General features: G+C 29.8%; 4 protein-coding genes and 3 non-coding genes across 11 annotated transcripts in view; 5 read left to right on the forward strand and 2 right to left on the reverse strand.

Moving 5' to 3' along the window:
- Positions 1-191: 191 nt before the first annotated feature.
- Positions 192-1,255, forward strand: LOC123258781 (superoxide dismutase [Cu-Zn]; the record flags this gene model as incomplete). The annotated part of the gene is given in 3 exon segments (XM_044718994.1): positions 192-288; positions 719-906; positions 1,005-1,255. Coding segments are annotated over 3 exon segments (393 nt in total), but the record flags the coding sequence as incomplete, so codon positions are not given.
- A 232-nt stretch (positions 1,256-1,487) lies between these two features.
- Positions 1,488-3,203, reverse strand: LOC123259115. The gene is made up of 4 exons (XM_044719380.1): positions 2,825-3,203; positions 2,622-2,728; positions 2,038-2,243; positions 1,488-1,935 (listed from the first exon to the last, which is right to left on the reverse strand). Exons 1-4 carry the CDS (start codon positions 2,995-2,997, stop codon positions 1,606-1,608), a joined length of 816 nt encoding a protein of 271 aa, XP_044575315.1. The 5' UTR covers positions 2,998-3,203; the 3' UTR covers positions 1,488-1,605.
- Positions 3,204-3,322: 119 nt separating this feature from the next.
- Positions 3,323-5,923, forward strand: LOC123259116. The gene is made up of 4 exons (XM_044719381.1): positions 3,323-3,590; positions 3,669-3,720; positions 3,870-4,130; positions 5,058-5,923. Exons 1-4 carry the CDS (start codon positions 3,517-3,519, stop codon positions 5,421-5,423), a joined length of 753 nt encoding a protein of 250 aa, XP_044575316.1. The 5' UTR covers positions 3,323-3,516; the 3' UTR covers positions 5,424-5,923.
- Positions 5,924-8,692: 2,769 nt separating this feature from the next.
- The window catches only part of LOC123258590 (aryl hydrocarbon receptor), a 142,827-nt gene continuing 129,006 nt past the window's right edge, over positions 8,693-22,513 (reverse strand). For 2 of the 5 annotated variants that reach the window (XM_044718701.1, XM_044718704.1), the window contains 5 exons: positions 15,067-15,276; positions 13,581-13,875; positions 13,383-13,524; positions 10,919-12,241; positions 8,711-9,013 (listed from right to left, as the gene is read on the reverse strand). In XM_044718701.1, coding sequence (XP_044574636.1) covers positions 8,809-9,013; positions 10,919-12,241; positions 13,383-13,524; positions 13,581-13,875; positions 15,067-15,276 — 2,175 coding nt within the window. In that variant the 3' untranslated portion in view covers positions 8,711-8,808. Of the gene's footprint in view, positions 9,021-10,918; positions 12,242-13,382; positions 13,525-13,580; positions 13,876-15,066; positions 15,277-22,513 lie in introns of all 5 variants that reach the window. The other 3 variants (XM_044718702.1, XM_044718700.1, XM_044718703.1) reach the window with 3 other exon arrangements.
- Trnam-cau lies at positions 15,391-15,462 on the forward strand. Its single transcript has one exon. It is a non-coding gene; the product is annotated as a tRNA-Met (tRNA).
- On the forward strand, positions 15,979-16,050 carry Trnam-cau. The gene has a single exon. It is a non-coding gene; the product is annotated as a tRNA-Met (tRNA).
- Trnam-cau lies at positions 16,554-16,625 on the forward strand. Its single transcript has one exon. It is a non-coding gene; the product is annotated as a tRNA-Met (tRNA).

Below are 22,513 nucleotides of genomic sequence, written 5' to 3' on the forward strand. Positions count from 1 at the left end.
ATTAAATTAAAACAAAAAAATTGCACTTAAAGTTTTTCAAGTTTTTTACAAATGAAATTTTTATAATAATTTTTTCAATGAAAAAAAATTCTTAAAATTTTCAAATGTCGGCTAACTTAATCTTTATTTATTATTTACAATTTTACAACAACCGGTTTAATTTTTTTTTTTTTTTTTTTTTTTTTTTACAGAGTGGATCCAATCCTGTCAAGGTCACAGGAGAAGTCACTGGTCTGAAGCCAGGTCTTCATGGCTTCCATATTCACGAATTTGGTGACAACACTAATGGTAAATATTTTTTTATTTCAATTAATAATCACAACATATTTATATTTATAAATACACTTAGCGAATGTATCTTTTATATAATTATTGACAAAGATATAATCAATGTAATAATAGGTCAATATTGCTTGCGTCACTCTGACATAGCAGGTTAAAGAAAAAAAATTAAATCAAATTTATTTTTTGATGTCAGAAAATTATGATACTAAAGTTAGCCGACGTTCAAAAATTTTTCTATTTTTTTCAACAATTAAATTTCAAGTAAAAAAATACTTAAAAAAAATTGCATGTATAATTTTTCAAAATTTTCTACATGTGAAATTTTTTCTTTTAATTTGATTGCAACAATTTTTTCAATAAAAATAATTATAAAAATTTTCAGATGTCGGTTAATTTAATTTTCATCAGAAAATTTTAAATAATTATGTTTCAGGATGTACCAGTGCTGGACCTCACTTCAACCCGCTAAAAAAAGACCATGGAGGTCCTGAGGACAGTGCAAGGCACGTTGGAGACCTGGGAAATGTCACAGCAGGTGCTGACGGTGTTGCCAAGGTCAACATTACTGACAAAATGATCGGGCTTGAAGGAGATCACAATATCATCGGCAGAACTCTTGTGGTAATTTTTTTAAATTAATAAATGCTTGTTAATAATTGGTTCGATTAATTTAAAAGCTTGTTAATAATTTGTTTGATTAATTTTTAATCTTGTATCAGGTCCACGCTGACCCCGATGACTTGGGCAAAGGTGGCCACGAGCTGTCAGCAACAACTGGTAACGCTGGAGCTCGTTTGGCCTGTGGTGTTATTGGAATCACCAAATAAACATTCCGAAGAAGAAATATCACATCAATAAAATTACTACGACCAAATTAATAATGTAATCAGGCACTACTCTATAAAACTAGGTTTTTGAGTAGACTAAAAATAATTATCATTCCTGTTGAAATAAAAACCTCTCGTACATACAAGTTTTTTTTTTATTTACATCTTGTGGGTAGGAAAAATTAGAGTACATGATAGAGTATCTATAAATAATTATACTGGAGTTATTAAATTAATGATACTGAAATTAGAGACATCTGATAATTTTTTTAATTTTTAAAAAAATAAATTATAGCAATAAAATTTTATTTTAAAAATTTCATCTTTAGAAGCTTTAAAAAATTATAAATGCAATTTTTTAAAAATAATTTTCTAGATTTTGTCAATTAAAAAATTTTTAAGTGTCTGTTAATTTCAATGTCATTAAAATTAGTGTAAAGTTTTTTTAATTCAATTAAAAAAACAAGATTAAATTAAATTGTAAGACTAATGACTATCTGTATCGCCCGTATGTGTTTCTGGTGTCATACCCGGACCTACGAACGTTAGGCATGAGAGCTATCGGCTGTCTAGGAGGCGCTACACTGGTCCCTCGACAGAGCATAAAGATCAGCCAGTACAATCCTCCCACGCATCGGCTCAAAAATTCATAGAGGCCGAATAATATCGGCGTCAATGCTCTGACTAAATTCGATAGCTCGTGGGTTATTTTAATACTGAAATCAGCAAAGTACCAGAGAAAATTTGCGAGGAGTGTTATCAGGCTCATTAAGACAACTGCGAGAAATTTTGAGGCCTCTACGAAATTGTGATACGTCAAAATCTGAAAATAAAAATTTTTCGAGCGTAAAGCACTCTCTGATGCTTCGTATCATGAATCGTACAATTATTGATTTTATTTTTGTGTAGGTAATTGAATTCTTACTTCATTTATATCGAATTCGGGATATTCTTCTGGGATAGTTGATCTTCGAGACGTATTGTGAAATGACTTTAAACGTTTTAAATTAAACTGGACAGTGTTGTCGTAAATTTTGACAGATTTTATTTGGAACCAATATTTGCCAAGTGGAGTTGGGTCCAAGTCAACCCATAATTTATAATCTTGAACTTCGTCATCAATAATTGTTCCTATAATATTAATTATTAATTATTAATTACGTATTAAATTAAAAATTTTATCGTCCATATTAATGAATAAATAATAAATGTCAAATATATGAAAATTAATTAAGAAGATATTTAATAATTTTTGCAACAAAAAAATTAGAAAAAAAAAATTGACATGTAGAAATTTAAAAAAATTAAAAAAATAATTTTTCTGAACAAATTATAAAAATTAATTTAGCAGATAATCATTTTTTTAATAAATAAATTATGGTAAAAAAATTAATTGACATGTAGAAATTAAGATATATTAAAAATGCAATTTTTTAAAAATAATTTTTCAGAACAAATTTTTTTTTTGAATAAAATAAAAAAATTGTCAAGTGACAGCTAAATACTTACTAGTAATTCCGAGAGATTTTTCTCCATTGAGTTCTTCTCGAACAACATTATAAATTTGTTTTAAAATTTTGACAATCTCTTCGTCTTTGTCAACTACAACAATATCTCTAAAATAAATATCAATTATATAAACAATTATTAATAGCTTCTATAAATAAATAAGTAAGTATTTATATTTACACTTATACTTATTGATAACATACTTGTAAACAGGAGACGGATGATTCTTGACCAATCGCCGCTCCAAATACTCGCCGACAAAAATAGTATTCAACTTTTTGATAATACTTGTTAATTTGCTTTTCAAATTAATTGTAGAATCGGAAATACTTGAAGTATTGGACCCGACAGAGGAGTTTAACGACGAGGAATTCATAGCAATAGCTCTACAAAAATAAATTAATTAATTTATAAATACTTAATTAAATAATTACAAGCTTCCAGCTGTCATTTTTGTTGTCCTTTTCTATCTGTCAAAATTAATTTTTGTCTACGTAATTTAATCAGCGACTCTTATCAGAAAAATATGAAAAATACACATAAATATAGATATGCATATTGTTGATAAGTAAGATGACTTTCAATTTCAATTATTTGTTGCAAGAAAGTTTGTAAAAATGACAGGTGGTGGCGCTAGTTGTCGGGACGATGGTGCTGCCCTCTTGTCAAATTTATCTTCCATTAGTAAATCACTTTTATTTACTACTCTAGTGTCTGCGTGATGAAATCTTGTGCTAGTTCGAGCAAGCACACTTGATTGTCAATTACGTTGTATAAAAGTATGAATATATATTTACTTATTTATGTGACGTCATCTCATCGATCACTGATATTTTTATTTAACACATATTGCTGGTAAATTTTACAATAAATACAATAAATTTTTCTGATAATTATGCCAAGAAGACGCAAAGTACCCAGAAATAAATCAGCTGTTAATTCAAGGCTGAGTGGTGAAGAGCCTACTAGGTAATTATTTATCTAATTATTTTATTTAATTTATTATTTAAATAATTTATTATTAATTTTTAAAAATTACCTTTTTAGAATGTCGGAGAATAGGCGCGAGTCAGTGGAAGCTGATGAACCACCTGTACCTGTAAGTAACTGACTTAATTGCCACAATTATTGCACTGACAATAGACGTACGTCAATCGTTTGTTTATTTTATCTTTCTTAGTAATTACAAATATTGTCTTACGTCTGTTTTTATTAAAAATATTCTCTGTAATAATGAATTTTTGACAGAATCACGTGGATAAAAATTCATCTACAAGCAATAGAAAGACAGACGTGCATGAGTTAGATTACGCAGAAAATGAATTAGAGCAATTGATTATCACCAGATTATTTAATGACATCCGATTCTCAGACGATGTTGTTTCCGTGTTGCCGGATCGCTCTTGGGCTATTCACTGCACTGAGGAACCAGTTAAAAGAATTGTTGTCAGTGAAATTTCGATGGTTAATTTTCATGGTAGAGGCTTTGAGCCTTTTTATGTCAAGCAGGTAATAAATAATAATTTATATTTTTAAGAAATGACCTTGTATCTTGTGAACTATTGATTTTATTAAAGATATAAGCTCATCCCGATGTTATACTCATCGATACCTTTTATTTGAGTACCCACATCAATTTTTTCATATATTTTATATATTTATATATATACTATATATATGTATATATGAAAAATATATCAAAAATGCATGTGGGTACTCAAATGAAAGCTTTTGATGAGTGGAACATCGGGACAAGCTTATATCTTTAAAAATATCAATAACTAAGAAATGACCTTGTATCTTGAGAACTATTGACATTTTTAATGATATAAGCTCATCCTGATGTTATACTCATCGAGACCTTTCATTTGAGTACCCACATCAATTTTTTCATATATTTTATATATTTATATATATACTATATATATGTATATATGAAAAATATATCAAAAATGCATGTGGGTACTCAAATGAAAGCTTTTGATGAGTGGAACATCGGGATGAGCTTATATCTTAAAAAATGTCAATAACTAAGAAATGACATTGTATCTTGTCAATTAATGACATTTTTAAAGATATAAGCTCACCCCGACCTTACACTCATTAAGAGCTTTCATTTGAGTACCCACATGAATTTTTCATATATTTATATATATTATATATATGTATATATGAAAAATATATCAAAAATGCATGTGGGTACTCAAATGAAAGCTCTTGATGAGTGTATCATCGGGATGAGCTTATATCTTTAAAATATATATTATATATATATGTATATATGAAAAATATATCAAAAATGCATGTGGATACTCAAATGAAAGCTCTTGATGAGTGTAACATCAGGATGAGCTTATATCTTTAAAAACGCCAATATTTAAAAAAGTACAGTGCAATTTAACAAAAGTCATTATTTAATAAAATAAATTTTTTCAGATTATTTTTGACGAGAAACTGAACTTCGAATTATTTTTAATCAACTCAAGGACGGTATTAAAAGACAAACCAGCATATATAAGAAGCATCACAGACTTCGAGTCACTCCTAGATTACGTAAGCGGTATGAAACTCTGCGCCGGAGGCCCAGAGTTCACCAAGTACAGCAACGTGAGTCCCGAATGCGCGTACAAGGACCCTTACAGCAAGTGGAGGCACAATTTGTGCACCTTGGAGGTCAACGAGGCCGACGTCTGCGAAGCCTGTGAGTCTTTAGACGAAATTCTGAAGCGCCACTCGCAGAGAACTAAGTCGCCTCTCAAGTCCCGCAATAACGTGGTTGCGACTAAGAGGAAAAAATTCTAAGATCTAAAGATTTAAAGCTAGTGATTTAAAAAATCTATTTTATATTTCAGATTAAATAATATATATGTCTTCAATCAATAGAAAAAATTTCAATTTGACGTTTTTTATCTTCCAGTAATTGTTTTAATAATTGTTTAAAAGATTGTATGCCCGTTACTTGTTTTGTATCATACATGTAAATAAATAATTTACATATAATTTTATAATTTATATTTGATATGCAAGTATTATATTATATATTTTTTTAATAAGGCTTCTTGCCTTTATTAATCCGCAAAAATTACTCATGTCAAAATTTCTCTGTAAAAATTTCCCATAGAAAAATATCTTAAGTACAATAATTTCTCAAAACAAAATTACTCACCGCATAAATTAATCTGACGAAAATATATTCGAAGATATTTTTTCCATGAGAAAATATTGCTAAGATAAAATATTGCAAAAGAAATTTTGTCGTAGATAATTATTCCATGAAAAATAAAAGACCTTTTAATAATTAATTACTCACTAAATTAATTATTTTTCTATATTATAATTTATTCATATAAACATTTCATACATTTTAAAATTTTTTTTTCAAGAGCTTAAATTTTAGCGATATGAATACGGCTAACGTTCTAATTACTCAGAAAATTTAAACGTAGGATTTAAAATAGTCGAATAATATTTTTGTTAAATCGTTTGGCATGATATGATACATAAAATTATATTATCAAATTCAACGTGAAATAGGAAACATTAATTTATTTATTTAAAATTTAATGATATGTAATTTTACATTTATCACTTTAGTGACAGATCTAAGCTTGTTTTAAATTATTTATTTTATTTATGCCGCATCAATGGAAGTGATTGTACAATTTAATTTTAAAAGTAACAATAACTAGCGTTGAAATAAAAATATAATTTTTTTTTTTTCGCAATTACAGTACTGAGATCTCAGAGAATGCGTCTTTTATATTTAATACAATTATTTATATTTTTATTAAATGATACCTTTTTTGTGTTTACTGATAATTAGTATAAGTTATCTTTATTTAATGATAATATTTTTTAAATTGAATATATAAATATACAATTAATATACATTTTTATGCTCGATCTGAAGTTCCGAGCAATAAATATGCTGGAAATTATTTCAGGAAGAGCACACGACTACTAATTCGCATTATACATGGACTAGACTTGATTTCTTATTGCTAATTATTTTTTTTTTTTTTTATTTATTTTAATTAATTATTTTTAATGCAAAATTGCTGTTATTAAAACGGTTTTAAAGGACAACAGAAAGGTCGAATTTTAATTTATTGCACTCAGTTGCAAAGTCAACTTTTATCTTATACAGTACTCAGTTGATTTATTAATTAATTACCATAAATATATTTTAATAATGGACGTTTTTTTTTTTTTTTTTTTTCAGTTTTTTAAATTTTAATTTACAAATAAATTATTCCAAATTTTAAATTCCTTTGGCTTTGCAAATGAGAACTATATTAATAATTATTTGTAATTAATTAAAATTTTAATTATAATAAAATATGGAAGGCCCACCTAGCTGCATTGAAACTTAAAAAAAAAAAAAAAATTCCATAAATAATTTATAAATTAATTAAGTACAAAAATTACAAACTTACTAACAAATAAAACAAAAATTATTGGCAAGACTGAGTTACTCCAATTATAATTTAACAAAACAATTTTTAAACTAAATTTCATTTTTAATAAATTAAAAAAAATTGCTAATAAATTAATTACGGATTATTTTAAAAATTATTACAGCTTTTGTCTAACAAAAGTATTATTAATTACAATAATGATAATAAATATTACAATATATGTACGTCTCTGACGATTATTGTGTTTTAATAATCTAACACATATCACAGAATACGTATTTCTTCTGTAGAAAAATTATACAAGCATAATATATTGTACAGAATAATTATTTACGTTTTTTTTTCGCGTCTCTAATATCAAAATTTAATAAAAATTTTTTGTTAAAAAATTCATAACATACAAAATTTTTTTGACATTAGACACGCAATTATTTTAAAATTAAAATATATGGGTGATTCTCTGTAAGGATGTTTTTTGCTGTCCCAGGCATTTTTTTATTAGAAAAATTGTTATTTTTTTATTAAAAAAAATTTCTTACAAAAGTAAAAAAATATTTCTATTTGGAGCATTGAAAACTAAAATGAAATAAATTTTGGTTTTTTTGGTATAAATTCGTAAACCACCGAAATAACAGTCCCATTCCCAAAATTAAAACTTTAAGATTAAATTTTAAGTTATTCGTCCATAATATATAATTTGGTCCATAATGTTTATAAACTTAATTAGTTAACTAACAATCTTCTTCAATAAAAAGTACCGAAAATTAATTTGTTTCATTAAATTTATTAAACCAAAGTTTGTCCCAGGCATTTTCAGAATAGTCCCCTGCCAGAAGTTCAAAGCCAAAAAAAATCCAGCGTGTTATTTTACCTTTTGTAAGGTTTATAAGGACCCAACTAGCCTTTTGAGTTAACAACCATAGGGCTGTTAGCGCTTTATCGCCTTTTTATTTAGTGTCAAAGCCCCGTTTGTGCTGGAAATATGTGTCTGGACTTCAAAACTCAGTCCCCTGGCAACTATTTTTATTTATAAAATTGGATCCATAAGTCTTAATATTATTCTAATTAATGTAAACATTCATTGAGAACTTGAAAAGTTGAATGCATTGAAATAGTTTGCTTGATTTTTCTCAATTTGATAAAAAAAAAAAAAAAAAAAAAAAATCAGTCCCCTGGCAGTCTATTTAATTCGGCTGTTTATTTATTTAATAAATTAAATAAATTTATTTAATAAATTGAATAAATTATTTTTATAAATTTATTTATTTATTTAATAAATTTTATTATGATTAAGCTGTTAGTTTTGTAGCCCTTGTTAATTTTTTTTCTAATAAAATCAAAAATAATTTTGTCGGACAATTTTGTACAGATTTAAGACGTCCTTACAGAGAATCACCCATATACATTTTAATTTTTAATTAAAATTAAAAATCGAATTAAATGACTCTAGTTATCTCACAATCTCGCTAATAATCTAGCCTCTTTACAATAAAAAAAAACTGCGTTGAAAAAAAAAATCATTTGTGCAGCAGACAATTATTTTAAACCCGAGGCTTATTTATAAATAAATTTTTATATTACAAAATTAAATAAAGACTTATTTAAAATATACAATTAAGACTGCGAGCAGTCTGAAATTTTAAACATTAAATTATTTATTAATTATTTAATATATTTATAATTTATATTTATAATTAAAATTGAGTTTTTAGAGTGAACTGGTGAGAAAAGGGTCTGGTTGATTTTCTACTGGTTGAGCAGGGTGTTGGTCACCTCAGAGATGGACAACAGAGGACTCCCGGCGTCCGGTTTGGTATCTGAGAGGCAGCTGGCACTATTGAGGCAACCGAGGAGGCTGCGTGATGCGACTGATGATATAATGAGTTGCTGATGGTAGTGTTGCTGTGCTCCTGGGGTATGTCCATGCCCGAGCCGGCCAAGTCCGTCCCCGTTCCCGCTGACGATGGTGACGTGCTGTAACCAAAAGTACGTTTTATCGTTAAACTCTTTATTTCTTTTTTTTTAATATTTGCTTTTTTTTCTTACTATTTTTTTTCAACTATTTTTGCAGATTCTACTTGAAAAGCGGGAGCTTAATAAATAATCAATAGCATGCGGCAAAGTCTGACTACTAAGAATCTGATAGGCCATCAGAATAAAAAGAGTATTGGCAAGTTTGTTTTACAAAGTGATTGCTAGTTTTATTCAGTATGGACGTAACTATGTCATACGGTATCTCTTAATCGAAAAATCGAAGCAATGGCAAACATTAATGCACCAAATTACACTTTATACTGATAAAGTATTTTTTTTATTTAACTGCAAGGTTTTTTTTATTTTAATTAAACTTGTAAACTATGAATAAATAAAATTTTGTTTTATTAAATAATGACTTTTGTTAAATTGCACTGTACTTTCTTAAATGTTGACGTTTTTAAAGATAAAAGCTCATCTTGATGTTACACTCATCAAGAGCTTTCATTTGAGTACCCACATCCATTTTTGATATATTTTTCATATATACATATATATAATATATATTTTAAAAATATAAGCTCATCTTGATGTTACACTCATCCAGAGCTTTTATTTGAGTACCCACATGCATTTTTGATATATTTTTCATATATACATATATATAATATATATAAATATATAAAATATATGAAAAATTGATGTGGGTACTCAAATGAAAGGTCTTGATGAGTGTAACATCGGGATGAGCTTATATTTTTAAAAATGTCATTAGTTGACAAAATACAATGTCATTTATTACTCGTTGACATTTTTAAAGATATAAGCTCATCCCGATGTTACACTCATCGAGACCTTTCATTTGAGTACCCACATGGCATTTTTAATATATTTTATATATATGGTATTTGTGAGATATATAAATATATAAAATATATGAAAAATTGATGTGGGTAATCAAATGAGAGTGTCATCAGGATGAGCTTATATCATTAAAAATGTCAATAGTTCTCAAGATACAAGGTCATCTCTTAATTATGTATCTAGAGATAGAGAATTTTCGAATGCAGCTTAAATAATCATAATAATTTGAAAAAAAAAAAAAAAAAAAAAAAAAACTATTAAATAATTCTAATTCAAATTTATATACTGATAAAAAATTAATTTGATCTAGGGGAAGGACGGGAAAAACGGATATGTTAATTTGAAAATGAAATAACAAATATATATTACAATCATATCCATTCTTAACTTTGGCTAATAATTTTTTGGGTAATTGAAGTTTATAATTAAAGTAAAATAAAAATAATAACAAAGAAATTCTTCTTCGAAATTAAAAAAAAAAAAAGTCAACATTATCCGTTTTGCCCTACCAGGGCGGGCAAAATGAATACTCAGGTCGCGTAAAACGAATACTGATTGGAAAATACATTTCAATCAAAACAATCGTCGCAAAAATATCAACCGCGTCCTGAATATGAAGAAAAAAAATCAAATCTGCATCGTCCTTAACAACATTAAACTAAGTACTGTATACTTACGATTTAAAATTTTTTTTTTCCTAAATTTCAATATTTATAAAAAAAATTCCCACAAGTATGCAAAACCAATGCTTTATCGATAACGGTAAGTGTAGTTACATAATAGATTGATAGATTGCTGTCTAAAATGTTTCTATCGACCGACCAGCGATTTAAAACGATTATTCATTTTACCCGCCCTCTCCGTCTTGCCCGTCCGTCCCCTAATAAAATAAATCTAAAATAAAAATCCTAATTTTTAAATAAAATCACTATTTCCTAATCCTCATCAAAAATGTTAACTACTCAAAACTCCAAAAAAAAAAAATCAGAAAAAAAATAGCAAAAAAAAAAAAATAAAACGTGAGGCAGCGGTGACACTCACTGGGGCGTGTGTCTTGGTGGTGCGGGGTGGTGATGGTGGTAGGGATAGTACTGGTAGTGGTGGTGCTGAACTCCTTGCCATACCTCGCCGGTGTCCCCATGATGTCCCTGATGATGCGCGTATCCGCCGTAGTGACTGTGACTAGTAACCGGATACTGTCCTTGATTCTGGGCAGCCTGGTTCTGGTTCTGGTGATGATTTTTCCTCGGCGGACTGGCTTGTCCGCCGTTGGGGGAGGTCTTCCACTTGCAGTCGCCGTTGAGGGAGTTCATCTCTGCCAGGGATTTGAGAGGGTCGCTGTTGACATTGACATTGGTGTTGGAGTGAGACGAGTGGGTGGAATGTGGGGTGGGAGGACTGTAGCTCCCGTTGTTCTTCGGCGGGGACCTGGGCGGCGGGCCCCACATGAGGACAGTCTGCCTGGGAGCTTCGCTGCCGTAGACGTCGGGCTTGACGTCTTCCATCTTGGGAGTTCTGACTCCATTAGCAGCGATGACGGGAGAGCTTCCAGCGGAGTTGCTGGAGGAAGCGCCTTCTAGCGAGTGCCTGCTGCCCGCTCTGCCCACTCCCATGTTGATCTCGGGGTTCTGGTGGATGTTGGAGGCGCTGGTGACCGGGCTGGCCGCGTAGGGCGAGTTGTTGGGGTGCCTCGCGGAGCTGTCGACGTAGCCGTACTTGGGGCTCTCCAGCTGCTGGCAGTAGAGTCTCTCCTCGGCCTTGCTGCCCGCCAGCTGGTGGGTGTCATAAGTGGGCAGCGAGACGTCGATGAAGCCGTTGTAGGCCGTCGTCGAGTGGTAGTCCGGGTAGTAGGACCCCAGCGGCCGGTACTGGAAGAGGTTCTCCGTGGTGAGGTAGCGGTTGTCCAGCGCGGAAGCCGGGTACAGAGTCTGGTGGTAGTTGCCCGTGTGACCGATGTAAGTTGTCAGCGAAGGGTCGCTCGAAGCCGCGACTGCGCTCGGCGCGTACGGCGTCGGGTAGATCGTGTTCAGGTTGCTGTACGCCGCTGCCACCGCTGCTGCTGCGCTGGTGTCCGCTGCCAAGTAGTCCACCGAGGCCACTGTCGGCGTCGAAGGCGGAGAACTCGACGATTGATTGGCCAGCTTGGTTCTCTTGCTGCGACACGTCGACAGGAAGTCACGAAGCTGGGTTTTGTATCGCCGGTTCACTCGCTGAGGCGTCGGCTGCGCTGGTAATGTCGGGGTCATTGATGGCCCTGTCAGGCTGTCGTTGTCTGAAAAGTAGCTGTTGGTCAGCCCCGCGTCTAGATAACTCACTTTGAAGTCCATCGTACGTTTTCCTAGAAGATCGCGGCCTTCCTCCTCCCTAAATCCAGAATTTTTTGCGATTAAATTGGGTGATTATTTTAATTTATACAAAAAGATTTTTTAAATTTATCAAAAGAAAATAATAATTTAATTTTAAGATGAAAATATAGTTAGCCGACATCTAAAAATTTAGATGATTTTTTTTTTATTAAAGAATTATTAAAAAATGAAAAAAAAATTAAAATCTTCAAAAACTATTAAAAATATTTTTTAGTTATAAGCTAATAAATTAAGCAAAATAAAAAAGTTATAAATGTCGGCTAACTTTATTATTATAATTTTAAGACAGAAATTCACGTAAAGAACTTTTTGATTTCAAAGTGCAATTTAAAATAAAAAATTTTATTGTTTTAATTTTATGGATTAGTATTTGATAATACTAAAGTTAGCCGATGTTTTTAATTTTTTTTTAATAATTAAATTAGAATAAAATTTTTTTTAAAACTTTAGTTTTTCAAGTTTTTTACAAATAAAAATTTCGGCTGCGTAATTTCAAAACACAGTAACTGACAATTTTAAAATTTTTCTTATTAAAAAAAAGTTTGCGCGTCAAATTGATAAAAAATTTGATTTATGAATAGAAAATGCTTAAATCTAAATATTTATAAGAAAAAATACTTGAAATTAAGGTTTAAAAGTTATAACAAATGGAGCAATACTAACAAAACTCAGGTATAAAAATTTTGCAGTTACTGTGTTTTAAAATTGGGCAGCGGAAATTTTTATTTGTAAAAAACTTGAAAAACTGTAAGTGCAATTTTAAAAAAAATTTTTAAATATTTTTAAGAAAAAATACTTGAAAGAAATTAAGGTTTAAAAGTTATAAAAAATACAGCAATACTAAATAAACTCAGGTATTAAAATTGTGCAGTTACTGTGTTTTAAAATTGGGCAGCCAATTTTTTGAAATGATTTTTTCAATAAAAAAAAAAATTCTAAAAATTTTTGAATGCCGGCTAACTTAATTTTCAAGTATTTGATATTGATATCTACAAAAAATAATTAAATTTGAAGTTATTTAAATCTACTCGAAAGATTTATCATAAAAAATTAACTGCAAAGTAAATAAAATTTTAAAGAGTCAAAAAAATTTATACAAATTAATAAGACATAAAGAATAATAATTTTATGATACTTACATTAAAGGCCGGTGGGTGCTGATCACAAAGTCCGGCTTAGAATTTTTATAGACCAAGCGAGAGCTCGTCTGTAACCATTGCCAGCCGCCATCTTTCATCTGGTACCTGTACGCGATCATCCCCGACGCTCCAGTTTTCAGAACTGTAAATAATAATTCATTAATTCCCACTTTTAAAATAAACCTTTAATATACTTACGTTCTTGATGAGCACTCGCGACGTAAGCCAGGTCGTCATAGTGCACCAAGTCATAGCCGCCTAAATTCGTAAGTTCCGCGTCGGTGTACCCCAGAAGCATCTTCCCTCTCTGGTCCATGGAAACAAGCGCAAAGTCGAGTTTGTGCTTGCTCTTGAACATTACTTCCTTCTGCGGGACTTCCAGCAGCGAAGGGGGTCCGAAAGGCGTGCAGAGCGCGAAGAGGGCCAGCGGAGGCTCCTCTGCCTTTTTATTCTGGCCGTGCAGGACCTTCACCCTCCCCCTGATGTCTAATCTCTGAAAAGTAAAATAAAAAAGTTTAAAATAATTATTTAAAGTTTGAAAATTAAAAACTTTAGTCTTATGCTTAAATCTCGGGTAAAAAGTTTACGATTACAGTTTAATTTTCATAAACGTCAAAGCGGTAGTTTTTGCTTCGAACCCGAAGCAAAATACAAATAAACAGTCACTGCATAAGCATAATAATCCTTTTCGACTGACTGCTGTAATATTATGTCCATTAGTCTGTCTTACTTTGCTCGAACATTAATTAGTGTTTTGTCTCAGCATTCGCAATGCTTTTATTAAACTCTCAGCTTAATTAAAACCTAAAACTACCAATGAGTCTTTTCATTGTTTCCTTTTATTTATCTTTCATTTCTTGTCTTACAAAAATAATTAATATTTATTTATTTATTAAATTAACCAGCCTTAGAAGTTTTCCGTAAGTGTAATTTACATAATAAGTACAATATAAATAAATATACTAATAAAAAAAAATTATTTTCTTGCAAAGAAAAAAAATTCTTGGGTTTAAGTGAATTTTTTTTTTACTAAGAAAATTTTACTTTATTCAAGATAAATTTTTTAAATAAAAAATTTATTATAGTCAAGAAGTTTTTTTTTTTATTTAAATTGATAATTAAAATTAGAGAAGATATATAAATAATGATATTGATTATTAAATATTGAAATATTTAATTATATTTAAATGAAATAAAAATAAATAACAGTTTTTATTGTAATTGATTTTTAATTAAAGCAACATCTGGATTTAATTATCAAGGGACTTGCTAGTGATATCACCGAGTCATGGAGAGTAATAATGAGAAATCTATATTTTATCCCGCTAAACAAAGAGATAAAGTCCGTCTTTGTTTGGTTAATTTGTGAATTTCCCATCAGACCAATTACCAATGCCGGGTTTATTTCATTTATCTATTTAACCGCTGCATCATTAATCAATTTCATTAAATTTATTTTTAATCCTTGATATCTTCTTCTTATTTCATTGAAGAATCATTAATTTGTAATTGATTGATGAGTCGTTAAATAAGCTTGTCTGCGTCTAAATTAGTCATGTGTATTTATTAATTACATAATTAGACTGGCTTAAAATTTATTGAAAGAGAATTTTGTTCTTAAAAATTTAAGGAAAAAATAAGAAATTATTTTAAGAAAAAATGAGGAATAAAGAAGACTACTTACCAAGAACCCGGAAGTGTTGTCCAAAAGACAACGGAAGCGAACTGTAAAGCTCCGTTCCAGCAGATGGCTATGCTGGACGGAAAGCGCGTCGTGAAGGGGTAAGTTTGAACTTTCGGATGGTAAAAAAGAGTTCCACATTAATTGTCGTTGTAACTCCTCTCGGTCTTCGCTGTGAACCAATTCGTAGACGCTCTGATGAACGATGTCGGACTGAAACATAATTTATCGTAGGTGCTTGATTAATTCGTTGACTAAGCCTTGAGGTGTGGGTTGATAAGAAATGTTTAGCTATTGAATGACTTATTAGGATTTTTTATCATCAACAGCAGAGTGGCGCAGTGGAAGCGTGCTGGGCCCATAACCCAGAGGTCCGTGGATCGAAACCACGCTCTGCTAAATATATTTTTTAAAAATTATTTTCAAATCTTAAATAATGTATTGATTATTCTCCAAGACTTTAATTATAAGTTATTGGTGTTAAAAATTTTTATGGGATTTTTTTTAGAAGCAATTGGTGTTATTTTTTTTTATTTCGATAAAATTTAAATATCAAAGACACTATTAAGTAAATTTGAATCTGTGTTATACAATAAATTGACCATTATAAATTTTTTTAAGTGACTTTTTCGTCAATTTTACAATAATTTGTTTCAAAAAATGCCTTTTTATGATTTTTTAAAAATTTTTTAATTAATCAACGCGTTTTTTGACTTCACATCATTACTTTTGACCCTTTTAGCATTCTCTAATTTACTCAGCTTTAAAATTACAACACATACTTTCACTTTCTTTTAAAATACACTCACAATCCTTTAATGATTATAAATTTGACAACAAAAAAGCTGGATTTTTATTAAGGGTTGAAATTTATAAAAAATTGAAGTAAAGTTCAATTTAAATCCCTTACATCAAAGCAGAGTGGCGCAGTGGAAGCGTGCTGGGCCCATAACCCAGAGGTCCGTGGATCGAAACCATGCTCTGCTAAATATATTTTTTTTTAATTATTTTCGGATCCTAAATATTGTATTGATTATTTTCTAAGGCTTTAAGAAGTTATTGGTGTTAAAAATTTTTATGGGATTTTTTTTAGAAGCAATTGGTGTTATTTTGACGAAATTTAAATATCAAAGACACTTTAAGTGTGTTTAAATCTATATTATACAATAAACTGACCGTCAAAAATTTTTTTTAGGTACTTTTTAGTCAATTTTACAATAATTTGTTTGAAAAAATGATTTTTTATAATTTTCTTTTAATTTTTCAATTAACTAACGCGTTTTTTTACTTCATATCATTACTTTCGACCCTTCTAGCACTCTTTAATTTTCTCAGCTTTGACATTACTAAACATACATTAACTTTCTTTTAAAATACACTCACAATCTTTTAATGATTATAATTTTGACAATAAAAAAAGCTGGATGTTTATTAAGGGTTGAAATTAATAAAAAATTGAAATAAACTTCAATTTAGATCCCTTTCCGCAAAGCAGAGTGGCGCAGTGGAAGCGTGCTGGGCCCATAACCCAGAGGTCCGTGGATCGAAACCACGCTCTGCTAAAATGCAAATTTCTTTTTTTGCTCAATTAAAAATTTTGTTTAAACACTTGCGGCTACTTTTCTATCAAAAGTACAAACAAAGTTTGCAATAAAAGAATTTAAAAAACAAATATTATGCTGCGCAGCTTATAGCCTTATGAATAATGGGTGGATTATGAATCGTAACGACAGTTTGCAAAAGTTATTTTATAAGTTACGAGTGTAAGTATAAGATAACATGACAGTAGGGTTGGAAAGTTTAAATATCTAGTTTGTTTCTTCGTAAGTTGCTCCCCTCAGTTTTCTGTCTTATGTTATGTGTTTTATGTCTTATGTCTTATGCCTGACACGGACAATTGCGAAAAAACATAAGGATAACGAGGAATTGATAGAGGTAATATAGAGTCTAATGGTAAAAAAGAATCCCGGGTCACAATGCTAAGTTGCCGAGAATGTATGAGTAGGATAATAGTTAACCTTAAGATTACTGTTTACGGAAGTATGCAGCTTTACATCGGGAGGGTAATAAATAGCTTCTGAACATTGTACGCGATCAATAGAGTGAATTATTCTATTCTGTGGGGAAAATAAAGCAAACTGATTGCTAGTAGATATATATAAATATATAAACATATATCTTTAAATTTTGCAGTACATATTACGGCTTTAAATAAATTATATTATTTTTAAAAATGAATTTAATATTTAATTAAAGAAAATCTTGTATAATAATTATAATTTTTAAAAAATTAAATAATAATAATTATTATTGTTATTTTATTAAAAAAATTATCATTAATCGTTATTAATTTTTTGATAAATAATAATAATAATAATAATTTATATTAGATTTATGTATAGTAGCTGACAGACATATATAGACAGATACTTTCAATAAAAATAAAATAAATAAATAAGTTAAAGTAAAATAAAGTAAAAGGGAATAAGGAGTATGAGGAGAGTCGAACACGAAAGTCGTGATCCTCGTGCTCCTGATACCACTGGAAAGGACCTCGGAAGCTCTTTATCGAGATTTATTATTATTCATGGTCACAAGTGACAACTTGACTATATAATCACGCCCGAAAAAATAATATTAAATAAATAATCCCCGGGGATATCATAATTTATTACCTAATCTCATAGATTCTGTCTGTCGAGTTTGTTTTATTGTAAAAGTGATTCTTATCATTATCACTAACTCTAGTTACGTATACTACTTGCGTATTATACATAGAGCACAGAAGTTCAGGCATGTGTTTGTTCAATATTGATAGTTTACAAGTTATAAGTTTGTTATGTTGCTGTGACAGCTTTGGAATAATATTATTAGTTATTACCGCTGATATTATGTTGGGTAATAGTTATTTATTTACTGGGGAGTTTGTTATAAGTTATACATAAGAAACTAGGTTTTTACTATTACTACTGACTTACTGAGACAGGTGTTGATTGGCTGCGAGCTATAAGTTAATGACAAACTATTTTTTTTATCTAGTTTTAAATGTATACTTAATAAGTAGTGAGGCTAATACCAATTATAAGTTATTGTTATTTTTTTATTATTTATTAAGTTCCTAAAATTATCAAGCGCTAATATAAAATATTATTTTTTTTAACTTTTAACAAATATTTTTCTAGAAAAATTTAATATTTAATAAAAAATTTAATTCTTCGATAAGTACATTAAAATGATTAGATATAAATGAATCGGAAAGTACCGCATGACTCGGTGAAATATTTAGCGAGGTGTCGAATAAACGCAACGCCGACTTTACGATTTTTACGACTACTACCGGGCGTATTAAATCCTTCACTAAAGATTCATGCGTCGATAAATAATTTAAAGCATTGTAGGGAAGTTTTCTGCAGTAACCGGTAACCGGTAGGCTGGGCATAGCAGCCGGGACCCAAGACTCGAAACGTAAGACGAGAACACATAATATAATATTCTTCCTTTTATTCCATATTTTTATTTTATTTACATTTTATAAAAGTTATCCCGTCTCACCGCAATCACCCAGAAGCGAACATGCTAGTGAATTAACGACGAGTTTCGCTCTCATATTCCCTCTGGAGTCCCGCTGCGCGGTTCTGATGTGCTCCTTATATTTGTTTTATCTTGCTCTAATTTTAATTAAACCGATCGAATTTTATTTAATCTTTCTGAATTTTTAATTCGAAAATTTAAATAATTTTTCGCGACTTTGCGAAGAAACAAAGAAAAAATCGATAGCTTACATTACGAAGAAATCTCAAATCTTGACGAACGGGCTCATTAGACATTTAGACCTCGGATAATCACAAATTATATTTTAATTACCGGGCTCGCGATTGAGGAGGCTGATGTGTGGCTAATACCGAGTGCCCGAGGGCCGGCTTGACGAGCATATAATTGCGTGGTCACGTGCCCCCCGACTACTATTAAAACATTTAAGGATCGGAGTCCTGAAGTACACCCAACACCGGCGATTTAATTCAGCTTAGAGAAAAATTAACGAGCTTCTCGGCTCGGGTCTTTCATCATGGAAATAACTTTACTATTTAAATAATTGTCGAGTTGTTTATATTATCGTGATTATGATTAGAAAACCCTCATCAATCAAATCCCTCTTTAATGGGTTACTTTTATTTACTTTCCGCTGTTTTTACTTCTGCCGTGATCAATTGCCGTGTTGAGTGCATATAATAATAACATTTACGAGGACAATCGACTGTGGTTACACCGTTCGGTCTAATCAGCAAATGTTTGCAATTTGTCAACTTTTAAGTCGATGGTCTGGGTTTGATATTGAAGATACGGAAAAATCACAGGACCTTATCGATAGAAAATTTAATTTCTTACAAAAAAGATCTGTTTTTTTTTTTTTTTTTTTTTTTGTATTTTTAATATTTAATCCAGAATTTTGAGTTAAAAATCAAAAAACAATAATTTTTGGAACAATTTTAAAGCAAAAATAATTTTTAAAAAGTTCAACTCGATGTTTTGGGCTAAATGTTGAAGGTAAAGAAAAATCAAAGGACCTTATCGATAGAAAATTTAATTTCTTACAAAAAAGATCTGTTTTTTTTTTTGTATTTTGAATATTTAATCCGGAATTTTGAGTTAAAAATCAAAAAACAATAATCTCTTGAATTACTTTAAAACAAAAATGATTTCTAAAAAGTTCAACTCGATATTTTGGGCTTAATATTGGATACAGAAAAATCACACAAGACCTTATCTATAGAAAATTTAATTTCCTACAAGAAAGGTCTCATCATTTTTGCACGACTCATGATGCAAAGCATCAGAGAGTGCTTTACGATCGAAAAATTTTTTTCGCCTCATTTTGGCGCCTATTTTTATTATTATAGCCTTGTTAGTTCACGGAATCAAGATATTTTGCATACTATTGTCGAGATAATTTAATGGAGATTATTTTCATACTTTTTAAAAATTGATTTACTGCAATAGAGCTGGAAAAAAACACCAAAATAGGTCAAAAAATTTTCCTGTCCGTCATGTGTGAAACCCGGAAACACTGTAACTTGTGAAAAAATCCATTATTTGAGTTAAATTTTTTTAAAAAAATTCTAATCGACGATTGTAGGTCACTGAATGCGAATGATTAATTAATTCAGTGTCGTTTAATTGCAATTAATAAAAAACAAAAACTACAAGACTGTATATCTATATATGTCCATGTAAAATTAACATGGATGGTGACATATCTATAGATATTATGTACATTTATTCCACCAGAGGCGCTTGTGCAGTATCTTCCTAGTACAGCTGTTTTTTCGGCAACTAATTTTGAACGACTTGTTTTTTTTTTTTTTTTTTTTATTTTATAATTAAATGAGCATTATGAGTCGTGCACTTTTGGATTTTCCAAACTTTTTTGTATTTTGAATATTTAATCCAGAATTTAGAATTAAAAATCAAAAAACAATAATTTTTGGAACTATTTTAAAGCAAAAATGATTTCTAAAAAGTTCAACTCGATGTTTTGGGCTAAATGTTGAAGGTAAAGAAAAATCAAAGGACCTTATCTATAGAAAATTTAGTTTCCTACAAGAAAGGTATCATTTTTTTGTATTTTGAATATTTAATCCGGAATTTTGAGTTAAAAATTAAAAAAACAATCATTTTTTGAACTACTTGAAAACAAAAATGATTTCTAAAAAGTTAAACTCGATGTTTTGGGCTTAATGTTGGATACAGAAAAATCACACAAGACCTTATCGATAGAAAATTTAATTTCCTACATTGATAGAAGGATTTGTTTATATTTTACAAAAAAACAAAAACAATTGCTCATTTATGTGTAAACTACAAAGACTTTTTCCTGTTTTCTCGTTTTTTTTTCTTTTTTTCATTAATTAAATTCTAATTAATTTCTCTCTTAAATTAATATTATTTAATTTCAGTACTCTCTATTGATGTATATTGCCGATAGGCGTATGTTGATTAATAAATAAATAAATATTTAATAAGCTTTATTAACTGTTAATAAATGATTTTTTAACATCATAGGATTTAATAAATATTTATTAACAATTAATAAATTATTTATTAAATATGATTTATTATCTATTAATAAATGTACTTTCCTTTCAAATAAATATTTATTGAATGTTAAAAAATATTTATTAAAATTTAATAAATTAAATAATTGTCTTCAAATAAATTATTAATAGTTAATAAATCCTTCTATCAGTGTACAAAAAAGGTCTCTTATCATTTTTTCGTTAGAATATTTACTTCAGAAATTTAAATTAAAAATCAGAAAAAATAATTTTTAGAACTATTTTAAAACAAAAATGATTTCTAAAAAGTTCAACTTGATATTCTGGGATAAATATTGAAGATACGAAAAATTTATACAAGAAACCTAATCAATTTTCTCATATTTCCAATCATTTGGACGATATTTAAATAAAAATAACTTTATATCGATTATTAAAAATCTGAATTTTTTTCTCACGGAATTCTGAATGTTTTTAAAGTATAATAATTCATGGGAGCATCAACAATATTTCGTGTAGACGACAAAGTTGAGGGAAGCATTAAACCCCAGTCTGGTTGTAACAGGAGAAGCATAACTTAAAATGAAAGATATACACATAAGTTGGAAGTTTGGAGGTTGGTTTACCCGATTGCCGGTTTAAATAATCTCGAAACATGGACTCTGACGGCGGGACGAAGCGCCGGAGTCGTCGATGGGTTTACGATCGGCGCTCGTCGTTAATTAAGAGCTTGTAATTATTTAGTGGAGACGCTTGCTCGCACCCCCGCCGGCAGAACCAACATCGTTTATTTTTATTTTTAATAAAATAAACTACACTTTTGTTCTTCTCATGAGATACTTAATATTATATTTTTTATCTCACTCTCTCGGATGATTTACGCCTGCTCCATTTCCACGGAGCGATTATTTATCGATTTAACGTTTGTAATTTTAATTCGGTGAAATGTTAATAAATTATTTGATGACAATAAGGCTCAATGATGAATTGTAAACAAAATTAACAAAATAAAATAATAAATGACACACAAGTGGTGAAAATTATAAATAATGTTGAGAATTATCGGCGGTTGATTACCAGATTTAAAAGTGTGTAGATAAAACCTGAATAATTCGATAATTTATCCGGAGTCGATCGATCCCGCATGTATCATCGTCACGCGATAAAACCCAGGCAATAAAACTGGAAAAACAACCTCAGGACGATAACTCACTGTCGTCAGTACGCGAGTCCTTGCTCAAATCTTTTTAAAATACCTTAAAATATCCTTTCCGGCCCGAGAAAAATTAGTCAACTTGTTAAATAAAAATATTTATTGCGATTTAAATAAAAAATAACAACACCGATCGGGAATTAATCTATAGGGCGATGCTAAATTAAAACACGGATCGGTTCGG

This window comes from Cotesia glomerata, linkage group LG2 (assembly GCF_020080835.1).
Source record: "Cotesia glomerata isolate CgM1 linkage group LG2, MPM_Cglom_v2.3, whole genome shotgun sequence".
NCBI classification, from domain to species: Eukaryota; Metazoa; Arthropoda; class Insecta; order Hymenoptera; family Braconidae; genus Cotesia; species Cotesia glomerata.

Bases quoted from the DNA above. Each gene is read 5' to 3' on its own strand.
- LOC123259115 (XM_044719380.1), bottom strand. From the start codon at position 2,997: ATGAATTCCTCGTCGTTAAACTCCTCTGTCGGGTCCAATACTTCAAGT. The intron at 2,729-2,824 runs GTATGTTATCAA...TATTTATTTTAG, and splicing joins CATCCGTCTCCTGTTTACAA to AGATATTGTTGTAGTTGACA. The intron at 1,936-2,037 runs GTAAGAATTCAA...TTTTATTTTCAG, and splicing joins CCGAATTCGATATAAATGAA to ATTTTGACGTATCACAATTT.
- LOC123259116 (XM_044719381.1), top strand. From the start codon at position 3,517: ATGCCAAGAAGACGCAAAGTACCCAGAAATAAATCAGCTGTTAATTCA. The intron at 3,591-3,668 runs GTAATTATTTAT...TTACCTTTTTAG, and splicing joins AGTGGTGAAGAGCCTACTAG to AATGTCGGAGAATAGGCGCG. The intron at 3,721-3,869 runs GTAAGTAACTGA...AATTTTTGACAG, and splicing joins CTGATGAACCACCTGTACCT to AATCACGTGGATAAAAATTC.